Source organism: Dunckerocampus dactyliophorus, chromosome 17, assembly GCF_027744805.1.
Source record: "Dunckerocampus dactyliophorus isolate RoL2022-P2 chromosome 17, RoL_Ddac_1.1, whole genome shotgun sequence".
Classification (NCBI taxonomy): domain Eukaryota; kingdom Metazoa; phylum Chordata; class Actinopteri; order Syngnathiformes; family Syngnathidae; genus Dunckerocampus; species Dunckerocampus dactyliophorus.
Genome location: NC_072835.1, coordinates 22,874,632 through 22,900,230, shown reverse-complemented (window position 1 = coordinate 22,900,230; position 25,599 = coordinate 22,874,632). Strand labels below are relative to the sequence as shown.

At 42.6% G+C, this 25,599-nt stretch overlaps 1 protein-coding gene across 2 annotated transcripts in view; it reads left to right on the top strand.

The window, feature by feature from the left end:
• The window catches only part of fibcd1b (fibrinogen C domain containing 1b), a 127,402-nt gene that overhangs the window by 56,947 nt on the left and 44,856 nt on the right, over nt 1-25,599 (top strand). For both annotated transcript variants that reach the window (XM_054758280.1, XM_054758278.1), the window contains 3 exons: nt 2,771-2,930; nt 9,353-9,489; nt 23,376-23,472. In XM_054758280.1, the coding sequence (XP_054614255.1) occupies nt 2,771-2,930; nt 9,353-9,489; nt 23,376-23,472 (394 nt within the window). The remainder of the gene's footprint in view (nt 1-2,770; nt 2,931-9,352; nt 9,490-23,375; nt 23,473-25,599) is intronic.

The window sequence follows — 25,599 nt, the reverse complement described above, 5'->3', positions numbered from 1 at the left end:
ATACGTTGCTGCTACATGTTTACTCCAGCTGTGAGGTTTTATAGTGAATCGCTGCTCTGCCTTCTTTAATCAAAAACATGGCCCAGTGATGTCATTTCTTTGCCCCTTCTGTTATTATAATAATTATTATTTTTTGTTTTATAAATAAATATGCTCCTGGCAAGCAGGTAGCAGGAAACGCTGTCTTCTTTTGCCCACGCTGGCGTCCGAAATGGGCCTCTTGTGAATTCAATACAGGCACTTTTATTTGTGTGCATGCTTCTCTTTCTGTGCGTATGAAGGCTGTTCAATACGTCAACGCGCCGCTGCTGTTGATGTCTTTGTGCGGCGGTAATATGATTGCAGTGCAGCCTGCTGTGCCGCAGGTGCGTTGCATCGTTATTGAGGCCGGGGTCTACGTCTGATACGGTTTGAACAGACAGACTGGATTGAAGGCTGTGCCGCTCTTGTATTTGACAGCGCCTTTGTGTTGCGAAGAATGAGGAAGAATACGTAGCAAACCTGCAAACGTGTGCACATCGCCAAACACCTGGCAGAGCATGGCTGCCGGCCAACTAGGGCGGCATGTCCAAACGACCCCCCTTCCTCCCCACTCGCCAACGGAGGTGACCACGGACAGTCACGGGGGTGTCACTCGGCATGGAACGCATTCATCACCGGCCTTCCCGCCGGGCTCTTGGCATTTCAACACATGCGCCGCAGTGCATTATGGGATGGCTGGATGGCTCTTTTTTTATTGTCAGGATGAAACAACACCCACTGTGCATTTCAAATCATGATCCAAAAATAGATACGTTTATATATAGGCTTCCAAAATGATTTCACTTTCAGACAAGCATGATAATATGCTGTATGTTTTTCCCCATTTCTTGTCAAAGTCACTTTTCCTGCCCTTAACGGTGCGTTCAAGGATGCGAGGATCAGATGAATGCTTTGGTCTCTGGTGGTACTTCATTATTCAGTCTCGCCCAGCCAAAAACAGGTTAAGGTCTGCGTGAGTGTCATTGATGGCAATGTCAAATATGAAGAAACCTGGAAGACTGAACACAAATCATTGAAGGACGCCGTTGCAAAGACGATTTGTTAAGCTTTTCAATGCATGTCCGCAAAGGAAATCATGTCACGTTAATTCACCTGTTCCAGGGTTAAACTCTGGCCGTGCTACAGCAGTGGCGGTCGGCCTTCATTGGGGACTTAAGTGACCCGATCCAACTCTTAAAACCACCGCTGTCACCTCACAATTATAACAGCCATCAATCATATCCCAAAGGCAAGATAACGCGGCATGACATCACAGAGTTGGAGATGAAGACCATCGTTACTAAAGCAGCAATCCCAGTTAAGCCTTCACTTTCCAATGGATGATATTTTTTAAAGCAACACATGTAGCTATGCTAAGTTAGATATGCTTCATGAAAATACTGCATCTCAGCTTTGTGATATTGCATATTGTTGGTTTCTACTTCACTTTTTGCTTTTTTTCCCTTTTTTTGAATTTTTTTCCACATTTTTCAACATTCTTTTTAAATGTATTTATAAATTTTCTTCTTGTAATATTACTACTTTATTACCATAATATTCTAACTTTTTCCCCAACCTGATTGTCCAAAAATGACAACTCTATGTTGTTTTTTGTTTGTCATATCATGACTTGTAAAAAATATCTATGCTACTAAAATGACATTATTTTTCCTCATATTTTATACCATAACGCTCATAAAATTGTGACTTTTTTCTTTTTAGAATACCACTTTTTTCTCTTAGTAGTTTGACTTTATTCTTGTAACATTAACTTTTTAATCAAAAATACAAATGTATTTTGTTTTGTTTGTTTTTCATATTACGACATAAAAAAACATCTTTCTTTTAATAGTTCAACTTTATGCTACCAAAATGATTTTTCCTAATATTCTTGTAAAATTATGACTTTTTCTTGTTAGTTTACAAAATTACTCTCGATATTTTGATAATTACTGCTGATTTTTCCTTTTTTGCTGATTTTTCCTTTTTTATTTTTATTTTTTTTAGTTTTCTTGTTAAATTACATTTTTCGACTGTGCTGCAGGCCAATAAAAAAACAGCCATGGGCTGCAAATTCTTATCCAATAACATAAGAAAAACATCAAAACTAAATAGTAAATACATTTTAATAAAACACAATCGCTACTCATTCGTAAGCACTGGTCCTTCCCAGGTTGTCTTAAATCTAAAAATAAATACATAAATACACATATATATATCTATATCTATATATATATCTATATCTATATCTATCTATATATATATATATATATATATATATATATATATATAAACTCACTTATTTGTCCATATAACGCACACAGAAGAAAGAACACCTTGTCTGTCTTTTTTCTTTGCGTCAGAACAGGATTGATGTAACGCTGCGCTGTTCACATGATGATGCATTCAAGCACATCGGTAAATTTGAGTTTAGACGTCAACCTATCAGAGGATGGAAAAATGCAGACAGTGATTAGGTGACATGGGCCAGCACTGTTGGTTCTGAAGGCCCTGGGCAGATTGTCATAGCAACACACAGAAGCTGAACTCTGATTGGACGAAGGTGAAAAAAAACATACTGGAAGCAGTGCAGACTGTTGGGAGTAAATGAATTGGATTTTTAGGCCAGCAGAGAAGACTTTGCTGGCCCTGCCCGCCCAGCATTGTTTCTAAATATGGTACAAGTGTAAAAAGAAATCTGACATCTGAAAATCCTCCAACGCCGACCATTTCTCTGTGTGTGTCTCAGCTGCTGTCGGACAGCCAGATCAACATGGTGAAGGTGGTCAACTCGGTGAGCGACGCTCTGAACGCCATGCAGAAGGAGAACGTGGGCCTGAAGGCGCGCGCCAAGGCCGACCTGCAGAGAGCGCCGGCGAGGGGCGCCCGCTTCAAAGGCTGCGCCAACGGTAAGGAAGGGATGCACTTAATCCCTGCGTGTCTGCACATCGATCTGGGCGTGCAACTTGACCTTCCCTGCCGCTGCCTTCTCGCTGGCTTCCACTCCATTATTCCGGGAAATGAAATTCCATTGTGGCGTCTCTGCTCGTCTCTTGTTGATCTTGTCCTTGTTGACCAGCACCCTTGGTAGATTTGTTTTTATTGTAGCAAAGGAATGACTGGAACACCACTGAGAGCGTGCACTCGACAGAGAATAACACCTGCAGCGTCTTTATTGCATCTTGCAGCTAAAGAAATGTGCACCGTATCACAAGAACCACACTGGGAGTCAGTATGTGTGTCAGAAGCAAAGAAACCGAAAAAAAAAAGTCAGGTTGTAGACGTAAAATCTGCTATCCTGTAACACACATTTATTTGACTCTTGCAGTAAAGAACAGAAATACTAAATATGACTCATATTTTCTGCTCCCTTCACTTGAAATATATTTAATAAATATATTTTTCAATGTGCTGACATTTTGGACTGATTGGATTTGAGCTGAGAAGGCTCAGCGATGCTGCACATGGTGAGAACGATAAGGAGAGTGATATTTATGGACTAGAGATGGGGAAAAAGTAACAGGTTTTCTTGTGGCGCTGCTGGGGGTGCTGTCCATGGTTCTGAATGTCTGCAGTCAACATACCGTCAACTTATTATAAGCAGTATGCAGTATCTGGCCTACAGAGTACAGTCCTCACCTTCCAGCAAGCATTTTATTATATCTTGTCAAGTGGCAGTACTTATGAGTAGCCAGTGTACAGCTTGTAGAGCAGTATAGATTTAATATCCACCGAGAATAAGTCAACACACCAGCATTATTGTCTAAATAGCTGGTAACACAAGTGAATAGACCTCTTTTGTTTCGTGTGAGCACGATTGTTATCTAGCACTGCGTTAATCCTCTTGGGGGTGGAATTGACCAGAAAGTTAGACACCTTGTGCTCCTACAGTATAATTTCCATCCTTCCGCCTGAAGATGCCCCGCTGGTGCTCATTTGGATTCGGGCGTAGAGGGGCCACACTTGGTCACTCCATCACTTTCAGCTTCCTCAGCAAGGGACTTCCATTTTCATCCACTTATCCGGGTCCGGGGGCGCGTGGACAGCAGTCTCAGTAGGGAAGTCCAGACTTCCCAGTCCCTAGCCACCTCTTCCTGTTTCACCGGGAGGACAGCAAGGTGTTCCCAGGCCAGCTGTGAGACATAATCCCTCCAACGTGCCCTAGGTCAGACCAGGGGCCTCCTCCCAGCTGGGCATGCCCGGAACACCTCACCAGGGAGGCGTCCGGGAGGCATCCGTACTCGATACCCGAGCCACCTCAACTGGCTCCTTCAGGCCTTCACCCGTGGGGCCCGGCCGGGCCCAGCCCGAAGAAGCCACACGGGATCTCCCCCCGATGTACCCACCACCTGCGGGGGCAAGTATAAGGGTCCGGTCCTGGTCTTTGGCGGGCAAATCTGGTTCTTGGAGGTGTGTTTGTTGCTCCTTACCATGTTGGAAAGCTGCCCGGCGGCACAGTTTCTGCTTCACAAAGTCACAGTACATGTTGGGATGTTGGAAAACTAGCTAGCTGGCTAACCGCCGCCAGTGAGACACCAGTGACAGCCAGGCAAAGTCGAAAGGCAATGAGATTAAAAGGTGAGCGATCCGACACTCTGGCATCAACAGGTGTAGCCTGTGACAAGCTGTCGTCAATCGATTCCACATTTTACACAGTTTTCATTCTCACGTTAACGAGGGACAAATTGTTCCCCTTGTTAGCTCAACGCGGGGCGTGGACATTTAACTGGTCGCACATGCGTGAGCCGATGGAAAAATTTACTGTTAGTGTTTCAAATTTTAGTCGCAAAATGCGATCATTTAGTCATAGTTTTGAGAGTGGATTCTGCAATCCAAGCTGCAGTACAGCATCCCTCGTTTATCGCGGTTACGCGACCGTGGTAGGTGAATTTTTACAAAGTAGGATTCCTTCCATTTTTAAGTGGAATATGTCCGTAGTTAAGACCATAGAAAAGCTGTTTACAACCTTCTAAATACTCTTTTTAACATTATTAGAGCCCTCTAAACATGAAAACACCCCTTTAGTTGCTTCTACACTCATATTACCCAATATGGCCCCATCAAAATTTTCTCAGCACCTCCAGGGTAGGGAGGGGCTCCCTGCCATGTCCTACCTGCCCTGGGATCCACGCACCTTGGCCTGAGTCACTGCCTAGCCCCCTGGTAGAGTAATCCCTCCTTTGCTCTGTTGCTTCCAGACCTGACCGTGACAAGCAAATTTCTACAAAGTAGGATTCCTTATTTGGAAATTAAATATTTTTGTTGTTACAGCATAGAAAACCTGTTTACGACTTTCTAAATTTGGATTTTAACATTATTAGAGCCCTGCAGACATACAATAACACCCCTATAGTCACCTGTACACTCCTATTACCCAACATAGTAGACATAATAAGAGAAAATAAGACAGAAATAAGATGTATGCTTGTGTGTTTTGCTGTAAATGTGTTCCGGTGTGAGGGGAGCTGAGTGGCGGGTGGACAGGAAGTGACGTCAGGGGTTTTAGCTCGCCGCGGTTTAGGGCTGCAACAGTAGCCCATGTTAGGGATTATTGTGCCTGCTGTGAGATCATTCAAACATGGCGATCAAGTCTGGTGCTTGTGTGTCTCACCAGACACTACAGGAACATTACTGACACCTAGTGACCAGTGTAGAATACTACATATCATCACTACATCTTTGAATGCGTCTTCTGAATGCCTTATTTTTGTATTTTAGTTCATTTAGTCATTTTTATGCTTGCAAATGCTTCATTTTGGGGAAAATACTTACAATTTCCTTAAATATGCATATGTTTGACTAATAATAGGCCATATTCAACCATGTAACAACATTATTTAATGATATATTTTTCAATAAGGAGGGATTGCTGTCCACCCGTGTTTACTTGTCCCTTGACAAGATATGCTGTCATAAGACTGCGTGCTGAAAGGTGAAGTCGGCGCCCCAACGGAATGGTGCCAAAGAATAACGTGGAGTGGATGGATAGCATTCTTTTATTTGGCAGCCTTCACAACCTTTGCTGGTGGAAACGTGCATGTTGAAAGAGCTGTGTTGTATCCAGAACACCACAGGGTTTCCCTCGCTGCTGAGCAAAGATAAGTGAGATACGAGCCACATTTTCTCATCTTTTTTTTTTTTTAATAAATTAAGCAAAGTCTCAATTACTACGAAGGTGTCCGCCGTGTCAGGCCTGTGCTGGTGGCCACGTCAGCGCCGCCGTGGCCGCTGGCTATGCTTGCCTTGTCAGAGGAATATGTCTCAGAAACTGACCGTGTTCTCATTATTTTCGACAAAGCCTCGCGGCTGCAGGTGTCCTGTTCACTCAGCTGTCTGTCAGAGCTTATAGGTCATCCTTCATACTGCCGCCCCCTTCACCCCTCCCACCACCACCGCAGCCCCTCTCACGCCTGCTTTCACACAGGAGCGCGTTTAATGACGACATACTGTATGTCCGCCATTAAAGCAAACTATATAAGGTTACAGTATATACTGTACAGAAGTTATTGGCTAAACTCTACCGAGGCCATAACGATATGAAGGCAAGGATGCAGGTGTCACCTTGACGAATGATGCAGTCAATTAAGGTCAGCATCGAGATGATTCAAGAAACTGGAAAGTAGCAGTCAGCAGCAGCCAATTCTCCCCGCGCATATCGCTGACGTGTTTTTCCATCCACCCGGCTTCCGCGCTGCCAGCGAGGAAGGTAATAACGGCCTCGTTAAGGTCGACTCGCCTTCGGACACGACAGCACACAACAACGCGTCGTCCTGGCTGTCACATGCCAAGCAGGTTGGAGGTTTGTGACGTGTGTTGGCGCAAAGAAACATGTGACGCTCTTAATAATCTTCACCTTAACAAGAAGCAAACACAGCAAAATAAAGTTGCACTTTTCAGAAAATTGCTTTTTGGGGAAAAGTTGCAATATGGAATTAAGGTCAAAATATGATGGGAATAAAGTCCTGTTACGAGAACAAACTTTGAAAAATGTTGAAATAGTTGGGACAAAAACAGCTGAAATGGATTGCAATTCTACGGGAATAAAGTCAAAATATTAAGAAAAAAAAGTCGTATTCTAACTCATAATATTATGAGGATAAATAACATCATTTGAGAAGCATAAAGTTGACATATTCAAGAAAAAATACATGATTTTTTTAAAAGTTATTATGTTGTGAGAAACAAACAAACCAATAAGGTTGGAAAACGAGGTTGGGGAAAAAGTTATAATATTATGGAATTAGGTCAAACAGAAGAAAATTTACAGGAAAAAAGTTGAAATAGCTGAAAAAACAGCAGTAATTTTACGTGAAAAAGTCACACTATTAAGGGAAAAAAGTCGTACTCTAACGAGAAAAAAGTTATATAAAGTATAATAAAATCACAATATTATGAGGAAAAATGTCATTTTAGTAGTATAAAGTTGAAAAATGAAAAAGAAAAAAAATATTTTTTAAGTCATAATACTATGAGAAACAAACAAAGCAAAACAAAACAAATAAATTACATTGGGGAAAAAGTTATAATATTACGGAATTAAAGTCAAAATATTATGGGACTAAAGTACTAATATTACTACTAATACAGTAGTAATATTAGTAGTACTACTAATATTATGAGATGAAAATTTTTAAAATAAAAGTTGAAATAGTTGGGGGAAAAAACAGCTGAAATGAAAAAAAAAACTCGCTGTAATATTATGAGAATAAAGTCAAAATTTTAAGAGAAAAAAGCTGTACTCTAACCAGAAAAAGTCACAATTTTACAAGAATAAACTTGTAATATTGGGGGAAAAATGTAATTTTGTAGCATAAAGTTGAAATATTAAAAAAAGACCTTTTTTTTAGAAGTTGTACTATTATGAGAAACACACAAAACGAAATAAAGATGTAAATCCTGCAAAGTTAGGTTGGGGGAAGTTATTAGCTGTGGCATTAAGGTGAAAATATTATGGCAATAAAGTCATAATATTACGAGAAGAAAATGTGCAAGAAAAAAGTTGAACTAGTTGGGGAATAAAACAGCAGAAGTGGAAACAAACAGCAGGGATTTCAGGAGAATAAAGTCAAAATATTAAGCTAAAAATCTGAAATCATGTGTCTTATGTTATGTTATTATTTTGTCTTATATTATGTCTTTGTTTTCAGAATATTTAGTCTTCATTATTTTTGATATTATCACTTTTACCCAACCTAATTTCCCAAAGTGACAACTAACAACTTTTATTTCTCATATTACAACTTTTTTCCTTTATTGTTTTCTTTATTCTCGTAATAAAACCGCTTTTGGCCCCCGGGCCACAGTCTGGACACCCCTGCACTACACCAGCAAATAGCGATCCATAACACCTTACCCACCTCCGCCCTCCTCATGTGGTTGTTTTTGCTCCATCCAGCACATAATTTCTTCCTTTGTTTCCACTCGCGTCTGAGCTGAAGGGACAATACCTTGACCTTGTAATCATTTGTCCTCGTGATATTTTTCTCGTACATACTGTATCATTTCAGACAGGTTTATGTAAGCGTCACTTATGTAAAAGTACAGTACAGCACCTTGGACGGAACATGATGGACAAGACCTTTGTTTTGGTCAAGGTTCCCACTGTGTTACAGCGTTTCAGCGTGGACTCTAGCAGATGTAGGAGGTTGTTTGTGCAAACTGTTTCACCGATCCCCCACAAAACTTGATGGATCCGCTTCAAACAGTTGCCATAATCCCTTTAAATGTAAACTGTGACGCAACATGAAACATACTCTGGGGGGATTGCAGGAAAATGTTCCTGCTTCTGAGTCGTTAGCGAGGACCAGCATCTCTTTAGTAAAAAATGCCAGATGGAACTCAGACAGCTTTATTTTCTCTCTAATGAAGAGAAAAACGTGGTTATGTCCTCCGATGAGTTCATCTGAGCCTTACACGGACTTACGGGAAACCTTTAGGGAGTGCGACTGCTTGGAAAATGTGCACGAAGGTGGCGGAATCTAAAAAAACCTGCGACATCGTCGTCATCGCTAAGCTCCTCCGCGGCTTTCCGGGGGAATAGATCCCGAGTCCCCGGTGTGGAATTGTCATGTCCAAGAGAGTTTCTGTTCTGTTCTGCCTGGATGAAACTCCACCGCAGAGAGAATTCCCTTGGTGTTTTTATGCAGATACATCCTAATTAAGATACACTCGTCCTTTATAGTGTTTTCTTTTCTCCTTCTTTTCTATATCTCCAGCCTCCGAACTTGTAATGAGCATAACATTTAATTCACTGGCTGTTAAAAGTGCACTGTTGCCAAACTAGCTGAGTCCCGACATACTTTTATACTCACCCATACGTTGTCTCTTGTAGGCTCGCGTCCTCGTGACTGCGGCGACCTGTACGCCAGCGGCCAGCGGGAAGACGGCATCTACTCAGTGTTTCCCATCCACCATCCCACGGGATTCCAAGTCTACTGCGACATGACCACAGACGGAGGCGGCTGGACGGTGAGTCGACTGGAAGCGCTCTGTTTTTCCACAGCCTCACAGTAATTCCCGGACTATTTCAACCACTAAATTTAAAGAGGAAAAAAGATAAGCCGGACGTGTCCACGTCGTAACATTTACCACATAGAAATATATTTTTTCATTTGATTAAATGAACGCCTTTTTCCAAACGGTGCCAAACAGCGAGTGTAATGTGGCCAGTTAAACATTAGCCTACCAGTCCTCCCCCTCCTCCTGGGAACTAAAACCACTAAATTCATCTTCTTCAGCATCGCAATTGAACAGCCTCATCATTTCTCCGTCACCCACTTTGTCAGTATCTTTCTTTCGTTGTCGCTCTCGGTGTCACTTTATCCTCTTCATCACACAGTAGTCCAGCCTTTCGAAACCCAGTGGGTGACAGTGGACGGGTGGCGGTCCGAGCGGTCCAAACAGAAGCTGTAGTAATTCCACACTTGATCAAACTTACTTCAAGGAAAACTGCACTTTTTGGGGAATTTTGCCCATCATCCACAATCCTTATGTGAAACATAAACAGCTAGCAGCCAGCATGTGGGAGGTAACCATGCACGTAACGGGACACACCAATTTCAAAGTCCGAAAAAAAATTGTCCAAAAAAATGTCAACAATGTTGTCTTTACATAACTGACCTGCATACAAACCGAGCGACAGCGACGTTGTTATTGTTGCAGCTAACGCGAGGAAGTATTTTTCTGGCGTAGTGACACAGCGCCTCACGCCACTACCGAGAGGTAACAGGCTCACTCCAAGACAATGCGATAGGACACCAGTCCGTACGGACTGGGAAACACGAACAAGCATATGAGCAACTACGAATAGACAAGAAAATGACATAAGAAGTCTTGGAAATGCAGACATTTGGTGAAGTTGCTTGTTGCAAATGCTCCGACCAACTCATTGGCTAACACGATGAACATAAAACCTTCTTTGTTGCGCTAAGTAAGGCAAAATTCCCATTTTGTCCAATTTCCACTCCAGCAATGTGCGTCCTTCGGGTCATGGTCTTAGATGCTGCAGCTGCAGCGTGTCCATGCAGGCGTCTTCACACGCTATCTCTTGGTAGAAGAGACATTTTTGTAGGATCGTGTTGCTCAGGATGAAGATCGTTTCATTCAGCGACCTGTTCAAACATCTGGCAGCTCTGCGGCCTTGCTGGAGTGTAAACACACTCCTTGTTGTTGCGGCGGCGCTGGAGCCGATGAGGTGAACAAACATTGACACGGTTTCAAGTTATATTTGGAAGTGTGGCTTTAATGTATTTCACCGTGCACACACACACACACACACACACACACACACACGCACACAAAGGCGTGTTGCTTGGAGGCATTTATTTCAGTTTGTTCTGAAGTGTAGACGTCCTCGGGGGGGAAGCTAGCTGACTCCCTGCAACATCTTTATGTATCTGAATTGCGACACTTTTTAGGAGTGTGTTCCAATGCTGTTTTTTTTGGAATCTGCCCAAACCACAAATCAAGGCTGTGGACACACACACACACACACGCACACACACACACGCACACACACACAGACACAAACCCTCATATACTGTAAATCATTTCTTTTCACTAAGAACTTGATAGAAATAATTGCTTCCTTTCATGTCTGCCAACCAGTGCATGGAAACGGGCCGTGTGTGCGCTTTAAAAGGAATAAATGAATCTGTTGCATTTACATTTTAATAAAGCTAATTTCCGCTGCCATCGTCTCACCATTGAAGGTTTTCGTTTTAAAGAATTCCTCAGCTGAGCACGTCACTTCTCACACGCTTCAACAACAATGACATGCAACCTCCTGATTAATAGTTTATCTAGCTCAGCATGCGCTTTAAAATGTTGCTGTTGGTATGAACATGGTAGAGGGGGGTTACATAATAGTACTACTGAACACTATGAATGCTGTTTGCGCATTACCGCAATTACAACATTGGTTCTGTTTCTGCTTTGTGATACAGTCCTGATCAAAATGTTAAGACCAGTTGAAAAACTGCAAGAATGTACATTTTGCACTGTTGGATCTTAAAGAAGTTCTAAGTAGAGCTTCGAAATGCAAAAAGAAGAAATGGGAGTGAGACAAATACATTTCTAAGTAAGCAATTTATAGCAAATAAGCATTAAAGTGAAATAGTTCATCAGATGATCAAACGTTTAAGAGCACAGCCTTCAACAATGTAACATGACTGACACCTAGTGACGGGTGTAGAATACTACACAACATCACAACGTCTTTGAAAGAGTCTTCTGAAATGCCTTTATTTGTATTTTACTTCATTTAGCCATTTTTATGCTTGAAAATGCTTAATTTAGGCCAAAAATACGTCACATACGGTCATGGAAAAAATATTTAGAGTTTCTTGAGTTTATTGATCCATTGTAATGCCTGCGGCAACTAAAGGTACGTCTGTTTGGACAAACAGAATGATAACAGACGTAGCTCATAAGAGTTGAATGTAAGAGCTGATATCACTTACGTTCTTCCATGATTAGCTATAGCTTTGTGCTACCAACAAATGGAACTCTCATGAGCTATTTTGGTTCTCATTGTTATATTTGTCCAAACAAAGGTAGCTTTAGTTGTGTCAGGCATTAAAATGAACAAGAAACTGAAGAAACAAGGGTGCTCTAATCATCTTTTCCATGACTGGATGTTTAAATATGCATATTTTGGACTAATAAACAGCATGATTCATTCAATTATTATTTTTGAAAATCCGTGAGAGAGTGAAGCCGCAAAATTCCCCATCACTACGTTTAAATCCTCTCTGCTTTCAATGCTACCCCCCAATTAACCTCCCGGCCTCTTTGCGCTTTAGGTAAATCAACCCGGCAGCTGTAATTACAGAAGTTACAGTAATTATCTCAGCGTTTTGTCTGTGGAAGAAATTATGACTCGAAGCGTTTCCTTTCGGGGCATCCTTCCACGGCGTGCATGCGTCTCGTCTGCGTGACAGTGAATTTGCTAGACGGGAAAGGTCGTAGCCTCCAATCATCAAATAAAAGGCGGACTGTCATAGTGACAGAGTGCTTAGCGCAGCATGACGGAATAGAGCTGCATGGCGGCCTGTCAGTCAGTCAGCCGACGCCGTGGCGTGTCAACGTCGCGTGTGATTTGTGCACCGACTTCAAAACCAGGCAGCCGATGCTTCACGCCGCCTTTTGCGCGCCGTCTTCTAATAGGATGTGCTCCTCCGATGCCGGAGCGATAGCAGCTGCCGATCCTTCCCGGTGTCATCACACTTGAGCCTCATTAGGAGATCAACGCCGGCGCCATCCAACCAGGCGGGAAGGTGAGGACTGGAGGACCGCGGCGCTCGGCAACTCACCGTCTGCCTGTCTGTCTGTCTTTTTGTCAGCGGAGCTTAAATAAGGAATGAGCCATATGCCGCAGCCTCATTTGCATACTTTGACAAGTCGTCGCAAGAAGGCGGAGGAAGACTGACTTGAGGGATGAACAGGTTATCTGGAGGAAAAATATAAGAAATCGGTTATGTTGAAGCACAAAATGGCAGCCGTGCTGTTTGGTAAGGACCAAACCAAGTGGGACGGGCGATACGGCCCAAAATCCACCCATAAAAATCCGTACATTGCAGCCTCTTGCGATATACAACAATTTATAAAATGATCATAGAAGCATTCAAAACAGGTTACAGGTTACAAAGGCTCTTGTTGTTCTGTTACTTTACATTCAAGCTAGTTTAGCGGTTAGCATGGCTTCTCTGTCTTAGCTTAGCTCCGCATCTTGTGATAATAATACTTGACGACTTGAAGAGATGCCGTTTATTTGCCGCCTTGGAGGCGAGAAGTATTAAGTTAAAGGAGCCGCCCCGCAGTCTGGAAGGACGTAATTTAGCCGCGCTAGCTAACGCGCTCCATTACAGTGCTAGGGTTAGGCTAGGTTGCGTCATCAACATGCATTATCGTGATAGGCTGAATTAATTTTTAATTTGTATCGTTTCTATTATATACCGTTTATATCAAGCAGCTCCATCTGGAATTTAAATCATAAATCAAAATAAAAAAATATTAAATATACACACAATGTTTAATATATAAAACATAAATAAAATATAAAATAATTTTCAAATAATGTAAAAATAAAACTCAAATCAAATCACAGTGCTTTTTGTTGTTTTAAATCCGTCTTTATCATCTTTATGGTTCCCTTAAAGGTACCAAAAAAAAACCTGTTTACGACCTTCTAATATGGTTTTTAACATTATTAAAGCGCCTTAGACATGAAGTGACACCCCCACAGTCACCTTTACACTCCTACTACGCAATATAGTAGACACAATAAGAGAAAAGAAGCCATTTAAGACATAAACATGACTCTTGTATGTTGCTGTAAATGTGTTCCGGTGCTTGGGAAGCTGAGTGGGGAGCGGACAGGAAGTGACGCCGGGGGTTCAGAGTTGAGTTTTAGCTTGGCGTGGGTTCCGACCGTAAAAGTAGTCCGTGTTAAGGAGTATTGTGCCTGTTGTGAGATCATTCAAACCTGCAATAAAAGCCTGTTGCTTTTTGTGAGCAACCAAACATTACAGTAACATTACTGACCCCCAGTGACCCGTGAAGAATACTACATATATATACATACATATACATATACATATACATATCCTCATAGCATCTTTGAATGCGTCTTCTGAATGCCTTATACAAGTATTTGTATTTTGCTTCTTTTAGCCATTTTTATGCTTGAAAATGTTTAATTCAAGCAAACAATATGTAAGATTTGGTTAAATATTCATATATTTTGACTAATAGGCCGTAATCAAACACAAAACAGCATGATTTATTAATTAATATATTTTTGAAAAACCCTGATTGTCCTGTAAATATTAACGGCGTCCCAAAACAGCGAGGTCCCACGGCATACGCTATTGGCTCATCAATCTCTCTCTCTCTCTGTCCGGGTCTCCTAGCTGTGCGCTAGCGGGAAAATGACCCAATCTCCCACCTGTGACGTTCTTTCAGAGTTGAGAACGAGAGCAAAAATGGATTTAGCCGCGAAAAAAGGTGTGAGAGTGATGCAGTGAAACTATTGAAGTATTAAAGTTTAGTCGTTTTTTTTCTCGTTCTTTTGTAGCCGTGAGGCACGGATGACAAAGCAGGCAGTGACGCTTAAAGCTTCCAAGTATTTTTGGCCGTACAGCTACAAAAGGTGGAATGAAAGAGTTGCGCTGACATCATAGACGAACACGGAGAACATCCTCCGAGGCATCATGACTCACGCTACAAATTATATAAATATATGTTTTTTTGTCTCTTATTTCACCAATATTCCTCGTTATTGGGACCATCATGTCAGGCGTTCATGTTATTTTTAGATTTCTTCCATAGGAAATGCAGCGGTCCCTCGGCTTTTGGGATGAAATCATTCCAAAAGATCCTGCGGCAACTGAAATGTACAAAGACCCGAGCAATTTTCGCTATAGGAAACGGCTCTTTTGATGGTGAAGGTTGCCGACCCCTGACCCAGACAGCCCGAAGACAGGGACCAAGGTTTTTAACTGTCACGTAAATAGAAATAATCTGTTTCACAGTCACGTTCACTGTCCTACAAGTGTAAAAAGAAGCAAACCACTCTGCGAGTGTTCCGTGCTTCAAGTATAAACCCGAATGTGCCCGTCCTGTGGCACAAATACTAAAAGATGTATTTGCTAAAATAAAAGTAATCCTCGGGGTGTGGAGAATTCCTGCAAAGAGAGTTAAGATACCTTTCAAATCCAGGCTAATGTCTTCTATTAGAACTTGTTTCTCTTCTATCTGTTAAAAGGTACAGTATAAAAATAAGCACAGTATGCATAATTTAATGAACGAGCGCGCCGCTGCATTATCAAAGCAGAGGGGGGCTTTTATCAGAAGTAGCGCAAATCTCGCATTCAGCTAAGAAGTGAAATGTAAAAGTTTCATCTGGCGTGTACGATTGTGCGGCGCTGCCTTTAGAAGAGTGCCTTTTGAGTGTTCCGGAATGAATGATCGGGGGCTTTTCACCATCTCTAACTGCCTTGCAGGCCCTTCAATATTTCATTTGTTAGTTTATTGGTTTGGAAAAAGCTGAAAATAAAAAGCGGCACCGATGTTTTGGCCGCGTGTGTCCTATTCATAAATGTTTTGTAAGGCAGCAAACCTTGAAAACTTGAGCAGAGTGCCGAGCTTTGGTGGGACTTTGGTGTCACGTGTCGTCTGTGTCGCATGGAGTGAGGCTTTGGCTGCACGAAGCTCTTTAAGTGGCAATCAAAATGATGTTGAAACGGACCGTTAAGACCTTGGATGCGGCGTGTGCCGCATGACTGGGTGTCGCTGAGGATACTCCCGTACGCCCACCTCGTACTTGGTGCAACGTGTGATTGTTTTTGAAGCCCAACGTCTAAATGTGCTGATCGTGGTGCTGGCTAGCCGGGAATACTTTCTGTCTTGTTGACTTCTGGTACTTTTTTTAACATTTCTACTTTATCCTGGTAGATTTATTCCCCATTTCTGCTGTTTGACTTTTTTCCCCAAATATTTCAACTTTGTTCTTGTAAATTTCTTTTTATATTCTTATGACTTTATTCCTTGACATTTCCAAAGTTGTCTAACTATTTTTCTCAACGTAATTTTCAAAAATGTTCCAAAAAATGTACTTTATTTTGTTTTGTTTCCCGTGATATGACAAAATGACTTTTGGACATCATTTTTCCTCATAATAACAATAACAATGAAATAGTAACTATTTTAAAAATTACAATTACAATGACTTAAATAAAAGCGTAAATAATAATAAAATGACAAATAATATTGCAAAACAAACAAAATTAAATAGTAAATAAAAAAAATACAAATGACGTAAATAAAAGTGGGTCGTGACCAAATGACCATTGGAAAATGTGGGTCCCAGGCTGAGACCATTTGAGAAGCTCTGGTCTAAAGTAAATAAAAGAATTAGAAATACCTTTCAAGTCAGCTTCTTCCGTAACAAAACCTTTCCAATCCTGTTCCAGCCTGCTTGCGCTAATTAGCTTCCTCCTAAACCAAGTTTCCTGTTTGATGTTCAATCATCGTCCTGCAGGCCAAGAATACGTTTTCACGTAAATACACGTACATGCAAGTGGGGGGGGAGAAAAAAGACAGGGTGCTGGAGGATGATTGTGTTTCTCCGTCTGTTCCCGCCTGTTGCCGCAGCGTTCACGGCACATCTGTCTCTCTAATAGGATTATAAAACATTCAGCGGCATATGTTTGCTTCTCTTTTTTGAAGATGGTACTTGTGCAGACTGACGCAGATTTGCAGGGATTTGTCAAAGCACCACAGTCCTGATAATGCATGACAATGCAATCAAACCATTTTTTCCCCATAAAAACCTTGTTTCTCTTTAATGGCTAGTACACTAATCACTCTCTGAAGTTGTTAGCAATTAGAATTTGGTCTGGACTCCCAGCATCTGCTCCAGCTACAAACATAGAGTCGTGTGCTCACAAGCGGCTAACAAGCCGCTGGCAGGCTTCCTCGCTTCCCCCACAGTCACGTGCCAGATTGTAAATCTCCTCCAATCAGCCTCCGAGAGCTTATGTTGATTCTTTCCCGTGTTCCGGTCGGTCTGTCAGCGCGTCCGTCTGCGCGTTCGCTGTGGGCTCCCCCGCCGTTTGACAGAAATCCCGCTGAAGTGCTTAAGGCGGCTTGTTAAGTAGCCTTCATCTACTGCCGAGATTACAGGGAGGTTAATGTGATCATGCAAATCCAACGGGACTTGGGCGAGCGTTGGGCGAGATGTTGCTTTCAGGACTGGAGAGCAGATCCTTAATGACATTTGGCCATCGTGCTTGTCACGCCGTCCTAATTGTTTTAAAGTCCTAAACTCCTCATTCGGAGAGCACTGGATGGCCTCTCTGAGTAATTAGACCTCTTGTTGCACTCTCACGAACTTCAAGTGAACTCTCGATGAACTCTCCACTGAAAGGTACTTTTCTTTATTGCCTGTCTTCCCTGACGGTGTGTTATGTCATCAAGTTTTCATCAAGGTCAAACAATTAAGGGTAAAGGAAATACTATCGCTTGCTTGGAGTTTATTCGAGCCCAAATGGTCGTCTTTCACTCTGTGAAGTTGTGGAATTGGTGTTTGTAACACGTATTTTCTCACAGGAAATGTGTACTGTCTGTCTAACGTTTGCAGCATTTCCTGAAATGCTGTTTTTTCAACTGTGTTAAAGAGCAGCGTTTGTTGAAATGCTGACTTTTCAACTGGCAATGACTTTCGGTGAACGCACACCATTTTGCGCTGTTCCGTTTGCATTTACTGTTTGCCGACCAAACGTCTCAGTGAGTGTTGACTGTCAGAACGAAGGCTCTGTAGCTTGATGTGTACTTTTTTTCCCAGATGGGAAAACTAGATCATGTTTGAGGTTGCCTATTATGTTGCTACCACTTTTGAATAAATTGGGCATACTGGCTCTTTCTCGTTGATGGGCTCACCTTGCTCCTTATTAGTATTCCCACATGGGGGCTGTGGCATTTGGCTTTGCAAGCATCTTTTTCCCTCCTATGTTACCTTGCATTGCTCCTCACGAGGTTCCACTCTTTTGCTATGTGGGTATGCTAGCATCCCGCTTCTCCCACAGAGACAAAGCGACTGTATGACTGACAGTAGGTCTTGCTCTGTTTGCCGTTGTTCTATGACGCATGTAGGTGCTGAACCAATGAACTCTCTTACTGCCTATTGGGTGGCAAGAGATGAAGAAAACTCACATGCATGCACATGGCTAATTCTGGAGCCTGGCAAAATGATCAAGTTCATTTTCATTTATCGTGCGATTAATTTATTTATTAGTTATTTTTTTCTGAATGAGTAATCATGTTTAAAAAAATTCTCGCTTCCTAATTTCACTTTCACTTTCCTTTTGTTAGCCATCTGCCTCGGGCTTGGGGGACATAATGAAAGGAAAAAGTTAACTAAAAAAAACAAATACCTATTCCTCCACCTAGAGTCTGGACTCTTCCTTATGTTCTTTTTGTCCAGTATCATTCGATCATGGGAGTGCGTACATGACCATGAAACGTCGTAACGCCGATATCATTGATGACAACTGATACGCGACACACCCATTAACGCCTACAGTACGACCGCTTTAACAGTCAGTACGTTAGCCTTGAGATAAAGCCGTCCTTCAAACACTTTAACAGCCCAAACCTTCCTCCAAGGCTTCCCTCCTATTGTCAACGCCTGTTTTAACTGAGGATTGACATACCTCTCCAGCAGGATAAACCTTTCCAACACCTCCTGGATTACGAGTGGAGACTGCGCGTCTAGCTTCCACACGTCTAACCAGACCTGAGCGCTGAGATAGTTCTGCTCTGTCACTTCGCGGCACATCAAAAGGAAGGAGAGGCTTTAAGGAATTAGGTGTGACGGAGGGGATGGAGCATAATAATGGGGGCAGGATGTATGAAAGTGCTAATACATGAGAACATACGTCAAGATGCGTGCCTTCCCCAGAATGAGCCCCATTTAGAGCGGGGGCGTGGTGAAGCGATTTGTTGCGTTTTGATTGTGCGGAGTTTTGTCTATCAGGAGGAATTTCATCCATTTTGCATGCGTGTCAACGAGGTTATGCTATAATGTCTTGACACCAAACAGCGATTCATCCGGACACAACTAGTTAGCAGGTGAGACACAAAGTAGAGGCCGGTGTTTTGGGCTGGAACATACCTACCTCGGAAATGTCTCGACTTTTTGTTAATGTGGCATATGCAGTGGTATCTCTTTCTGGTATTAATTAGTCCAAAAAGATTCGAAGAAAACCAAAACGTACGACAGACATCCCAAAAAATTCACAAAACAATGCAAAATAATTCTAAATGATGACTGGATGGAACTTACAGTTAATAAGAGTAGCGTTTGTCACCGTCTTTATCGACACGCTGGCACTCGCAACTTTTTGAGGCCCCATGGTGGGTTATTTAGCAACATTGTACAAAAAACCGAGACAAGTGAAAATGTCAGACGAAAGCTGAACTTTACGAAAGCCGCGGCGTACGAAAACGGAGGTTTGACTGCAGCTTTAAAGCAGACGGTGGAATGGAGCGAGCTCCCCAAGGGCTTGCATAACTAGCGTACCACTCGCCACCACAACTTTGGTCCTATGGAATCTAGCGATACCGTTCAGGCCCCAATCGTTCTTCTGCGTAAAGGGCTTAAAGTGAATGAAGTAATGATCCCCTGCCGTGAAAACTTGGTGCATTGATTTGTCATACAGAATGTCTTTAAACAGCAGGGGGCCACAATCAAGGCCCAACTCGTGTGCCGCTTAAACGGCTGCATCGGAAATGAAAGGAAGAGGAAAGTAAAGTAAAAGCTAAAAAGTTTCTTGCTTGAGCATTTAAGTGAACATGTGTTGTAAACACAGTCGTCCCTCGCTATATCACGGTTTTTCAAAAAATAATGAATAAATGAGCGCTGTTTGGTGGTTGACTATGGCCTATTATTAGTCCAAAAATACTGAAAGACTGAAAGTTCTACGTAGCATTGTGGTCACAAGGCAGCAGCAATGTAATGAGACATGACATGGAGACTGGCTACTTATCCAGCAGAGCAGCGCCGACATGCCATGGCTGAAATCGAATGAAAAAAACGTTCTCATTCTGTGTGGAGGTGGTAAGTTTTTGACTTCTTTGTTCTTCTTCCCCACTCCATTTGAAAAACTTTCTTAACTTGAGAATAAGTAAATCGGAGAGGCTAATTACTTAGCTCGTTAGCTTGCTATGCTAGCGACATGCCGTCTTTTGCCCCTGCAGTGATCCTGTAGCCCAAGCAATGTGATGTAAACAAAGAAAAATAGATTGTAAAAGTGTAAGGTAGGGTCTGGAAGCAATTAACTGTGATAAACGAGGGATTTACTGGATTGCAATATTGCATATTTTCAAAACAGATGGTCGAGCGGAGTGTGGTTCCCCAGGCTGGCAAAGTTAGCGCATCACTAGCTCCTGTCCATGAAAGATGGGTGCAGGAATATTCTGAAGTACAACAAACGATGTAAAGTCATTTGTTGTGCATTTTCGGTTCAGGCCACGTGCAGTGGAATGATTAGACAGACCCCTTCCCTATTTTTAAACCCTTTCTTGAAACCTTCATTTATTTTCTCTGGCTTTCAACATTTGCATAGTTTTTCATATTATTTATATTTATTGTATTTATACTTACAGAATCTTGTTTTATGTCATTTTTATATTTATATTTGATTTCATTTTATTTTTAAAATGTGATTTATATTGGATGTTACTTTTTACCCTTTTTTTAAAAATGTCTTTTAATTTCATTTTAGATGTTTTACTTAGTGCCTTTCGTGAGTTTCTGTGCTTTTATTTATGTCTTTTATATATTATTGTGGACAGCACATTGGCCCACTGTGGTTGTCTTTGAAGTGCTTTGCAAATAAAGTTGGATTGGATTGGAAATCAATGGAGCGAGGTTCCCCAGGGCTTAAAAAGTTAGCTTGTCAAGTCCAGTCCTGTCCAACTTTTATTGTCAGCTAACAGGAGAGGATCCAGTCCAGGCCCAAACAGGAAGTAGAGACAAGAGTTTGGTGCAAGACAAACAACAGAAAGGTGGAAAGTGGAATGGATTAGTGTTCCACAGCTTTGCAAAGTTTGCGTGTCAATAAATAGCAAAAGATCCACCTTGACCAACTCATTTGTCTTAAAAACACGTCAGCTGGAGGCTCTTTTCTGTTGGATTTGAAAGTGAATCTCTGCAGCCTTTGTATTCCACTGTACACCTCCAATTGTCTATACTGACAATCTTCTTTAGAATACGAAGAATCGACAAAAAGAGAGGTAATTGTGGGGGAAAGTGGGTTGTTTAGGCTTTGTGGGGCATGTTGAACAGCGTGTATAAAGAATTTAACAGCGAGGACCTGCAGAAAGGGAGAGAGAACCGCAAAATGGAGAACAGTTGATGTGACGCAATATGAAAGGAGGCTGAACGTAAGGCTGTCCTAGATTCATTTTATTATTCTTATTTATTCTGCAGGGTGGCGGGGGACACAATCAGACTCAAATAAATATTGTTATGCTTTACACCACCTGAGCCAGCGTTTGTCAGTATTTACTGTAAACATGCCAACACCCCCCCCTCCACTCCCGACCTAATATGACATTTGCCGCCTTGACTCTGATAGAACTTTGATCACCTGTTGCCCCCCAGCTAAACTCAGGATGTGAGGACTTCTAAGTCTGTGAGTGGCAGGTGGGGGTCATGTTTTGATGTCTTAAGACTCGCTGCTGCACAAACATTTCAGCTCGGTGTCACAACGGCGTTTATGCCGCGTTGCGAGGTTTTGTAAAAGGTGTCAACACCAGATGTACTCGACTCAGGGGACTCACCGTGCAGAGAGAAGTTCACACAGGAGACCCACTGTCTCTTTAGAAAATGTTGCCTGCAATTAGAGATGCTCGATGTTGGCTTTTTTACCCTTTAGAACACACAGCAATACACCTTCTTCTTCGTGTCTTCGTGAGGTGACGCTGGGGTCTGCGATCTGCTACTCTTACTTAACGACGTCAGGATCATTAGTCCTGTCCTCATTTAATACCTCATGAGTGACAATTTGCTGAGCCAGCTTTCACAGCACCTGCCCTCGTGACAATTATACGTGTCCAAAAGCCCACTCGCGTCCGCATGGCCGGGCACAAGTGCAACACTGCAAATAAGCGTAGATACTTCATGCAAATATTGTCACTGGAATGGGCCATTACTGGAAAAACAGTTACACCCAGGCAGGCGTCTCTTTGGAGGGCAGTGATGGTCTTCTGGTGGAAACACTCCCATGGTGGCCCCATGAGGTCAACGTGTAATTAAAGCACAGAGCAGAGCTCTGCGGTCACATCGGGATGCTGGACACTGAAGGAGGCCACGGCCTGTCGAGCGCACTTTAACCCCCATTTGGACTGAAAGGCTGGGTTAGTTGACTGGCAACTCCATGTGACCCGGGGCCTGTCTTTCAGCGAGCGCACGTGTCTTTGCAGACGAGTAAACGCATGAATAAAACGTGCGTTAAAAGGACGCATAAGCACCGACGCCGCTGTGACTGTGATTGTGTATTTGTTGTCAATTGTTGCTCCATCACTTGAAACTGACAAGGGGATTCAATTTGGAGCCAATTCTATGTGAGGGAGATTTTTACAACACAATGACAGCTTGACAGAAGACATTAGAGGACTGGCGGCTGGAAGAGTCTGCAAAGACAAGACGGAAAACTCCAGATGTCTTGTAAGCGATAATGGCACGGTAACGATCGTTAGGATGCGCGCGATGGTGATGATTGGATTAGAGCTGCGCCGTTTCTCCTCAGGATTTGCCGTTCGTCGGAGCAGATGTTGCAAAAGCAAACATGCCGTCTGCTACCTTATGCTATTTTAAGGGATTATTAATACGCATCATAACGCGACTGCGGGTGTCTTTCCCACTTGAACACAGCCTTCCAACCGTTAGTCCGTGGCGGTTATCCGTCTGCATGCAAACGCACACTTCACTTGTAATGGACGAGTGGAGTATTACGCTTGTCACATGCAAATGATTCCTCCAAAAGCTTGATAGAACTCGCTGAGCGATTACAAAGCACTGCTCTCTTCAGGCATAGACAATTATTGTGAAGGCTCGAATGTGAACTTAGTCCAATTCAATCCAGATTTAATTACATCCCTTTTAGCCACTTTTGACAAATTGCTCTTGAGCATTACCTTTTTTAGTTAGCTCTTCACTTGCTGGCTTCATTTGGTCCCTTTGCTGGCCAACAGCAATGGCGCCTTTGAACGAGCCATCGCAGAGGAGGATGAAATGCTGGATCTCCATCTGATGCTGACCTCCTGTCCCGCTTGTCTCGCCTGTGTAGGTGATCCAGCGCCGGGAGGACGGCTCCGTTAACTTCTTCAGGGGATGGGAGTCCTACCGCGAGGGATTTGGGAAGATCACCGGCGAACACTGGCTGGGTAAGTGGCAACAAAGCGCAAATGCAGTTTTTGCTCCCATCTTTCATGAGCTGAAGTCAAAGATCTACAACATACACAAAAGGCCTAATTTGCTGAAATATTCTGAACATATCTGTCTAATTCTCACTTATTCTTTGCTGATATATCAGAATTTCCAGGCTATAGAGCGCACGGTATTTAAGCCACACCCGCTGAATTTTAATAGAAAAACAGATTTGTCCGTAGATACAAACTGCATGTTTCCACTTTGTTTCAAACAAAGATTAAACATAAACAGTAGCTCACCAGAAGAGTTGCGCTGTCATTGCCGCCTTCATCTTTCTCTTTAAAAGAGCAGACGTCTTGTTGAATGAATTACGATGGAACATGAAGAACCTGGCCCAGCAAGGTGCGCTGTGGTCGGACACACTCTCTGAGCACCCTGGTGTGCCGCCCCGGAGTTCGGTACAACCAGGATATAGAGCGGGTGGAGCCACCTGGCGTGGCCCAGCAAGGTGCACAACATTTACAGCAACTTGGCACAACCATCCAAGAGGAGCAACATTCCACAGGCCACAATCAACCTCATCAACTCAAGATCTGTTGCACTGCGTGAGGCAAATTACGATCACACCAGATACTCACTGGTTTACTGCACATTTTGGAGTGGCCTTTTATTGTGGCCAGCAAAGGAATAGTGCTCACTAACACAGATTTGGACAGATTTGTGAACATTTTTTGAAAGAAATAGGAATAGAAATGAATAGAATAGTCATGCTCATGACAGATGGGAACAAAACCAAAGTGTTGCGTTTATGTTGTTGTTGCGTGTGTGTACACACACTCTATAGACACTGTCACATAGTATAGTGTTTGAGTTGTTGTCTTTACCTCGGTAGGTTTCAACCAAATCTAAGCATTGAAATTAATACCAACAAATAAAGATTGTAATCTGAATGGGAGACTTGGAAACTGGTCTGAAAGGCTGCTTTGCTGTTTTTGATGCCATCTTTTCGTAATTTTGCACGATTCCGGTTTTATCCCTGCATCTGTTTATATGCCACGTGTCAGTGCTCTTTTAGTCTTTTATATGTGCAAGTAGGGTTTGGAATTTGGGTAAATGTCACTGACCGACTGGAGGGAAAGTTAGCAATCTCTGCTTCCATCAATGACTGTAACTACGCCATAAAACATTACTATAACGAGTGGAGTCTACTTCCTGCATATTCCGCCCAACAACAAGTGGCCATTACCAGGAGAAATAATCTGAGCCGTTAGGTTTCTGGGCCTACGAGCTAATACAACCCGCCCGGTTCCATCCTGGGCTCGAACCAAGGACCGCAGAATGACAGTCCAGAGCGCTAGCCGTTGAGCTAAAAACCCAGAATGTCAATTCGACATCCAGCGCGATTCTTAGCTTCAGCGAGTGAGGTTTACCAACGTACACTCGCACGGCCACAATGGCTGGCATCTGTTACACTCGCTACAATTTCATTCGATTTTTTGTATTTAGGATCATACACACTCCTTGTTGTCTTTGTTCAGCTCAATGTCTCTGGAAAGCAAACTAGAAGAGATTCCTGGTAAAAAACAAAAAAAGAAGAAACAAACAAAAACAAAAAAAGCACCACCGGTAGAACCAGTAGTCAACATTGACTCTGCGATTTGAGGTTAAAGTGGAGTTCAACTTGTGACTTTCCTCAAAGTCGGCCAAATGCCTTTCAGACAAGGTTGCGTTATAAAAACAACAACTTACCTTCTAAAAACTTCACAGTCCCTCATGAGAAAACCGTGTTGAGTGCCAAAGTGGTAATTCTCACTCACAAAAACAGCCATCCAAAAAAGCTAAGCTTTCGCTGAGATGTTGTTTCCTCAGGAAATTTGGCTTCGGCATCAGCGTTTTAATGAGCTTTCACAGTTGTAAGTGTGTAGAAGTGTGTGTGTGTGTGTGTGTGTGTGTGTGTGTGTGTGTGCGTGTCTTTGAAAGCTCTCATCTCAGCGCCACATCAGTCTGCTGGACTAAATGGAGCCTGAAGACGTTTGTTTCAATGCAGCACACATGCTTGGTCACGGTCAAGGTCCCGGACAGAAGATGTCCTCTCCAATCTGTACTTGAGATGAAAAGCACTCGCACTCCGTGCTTTAGCA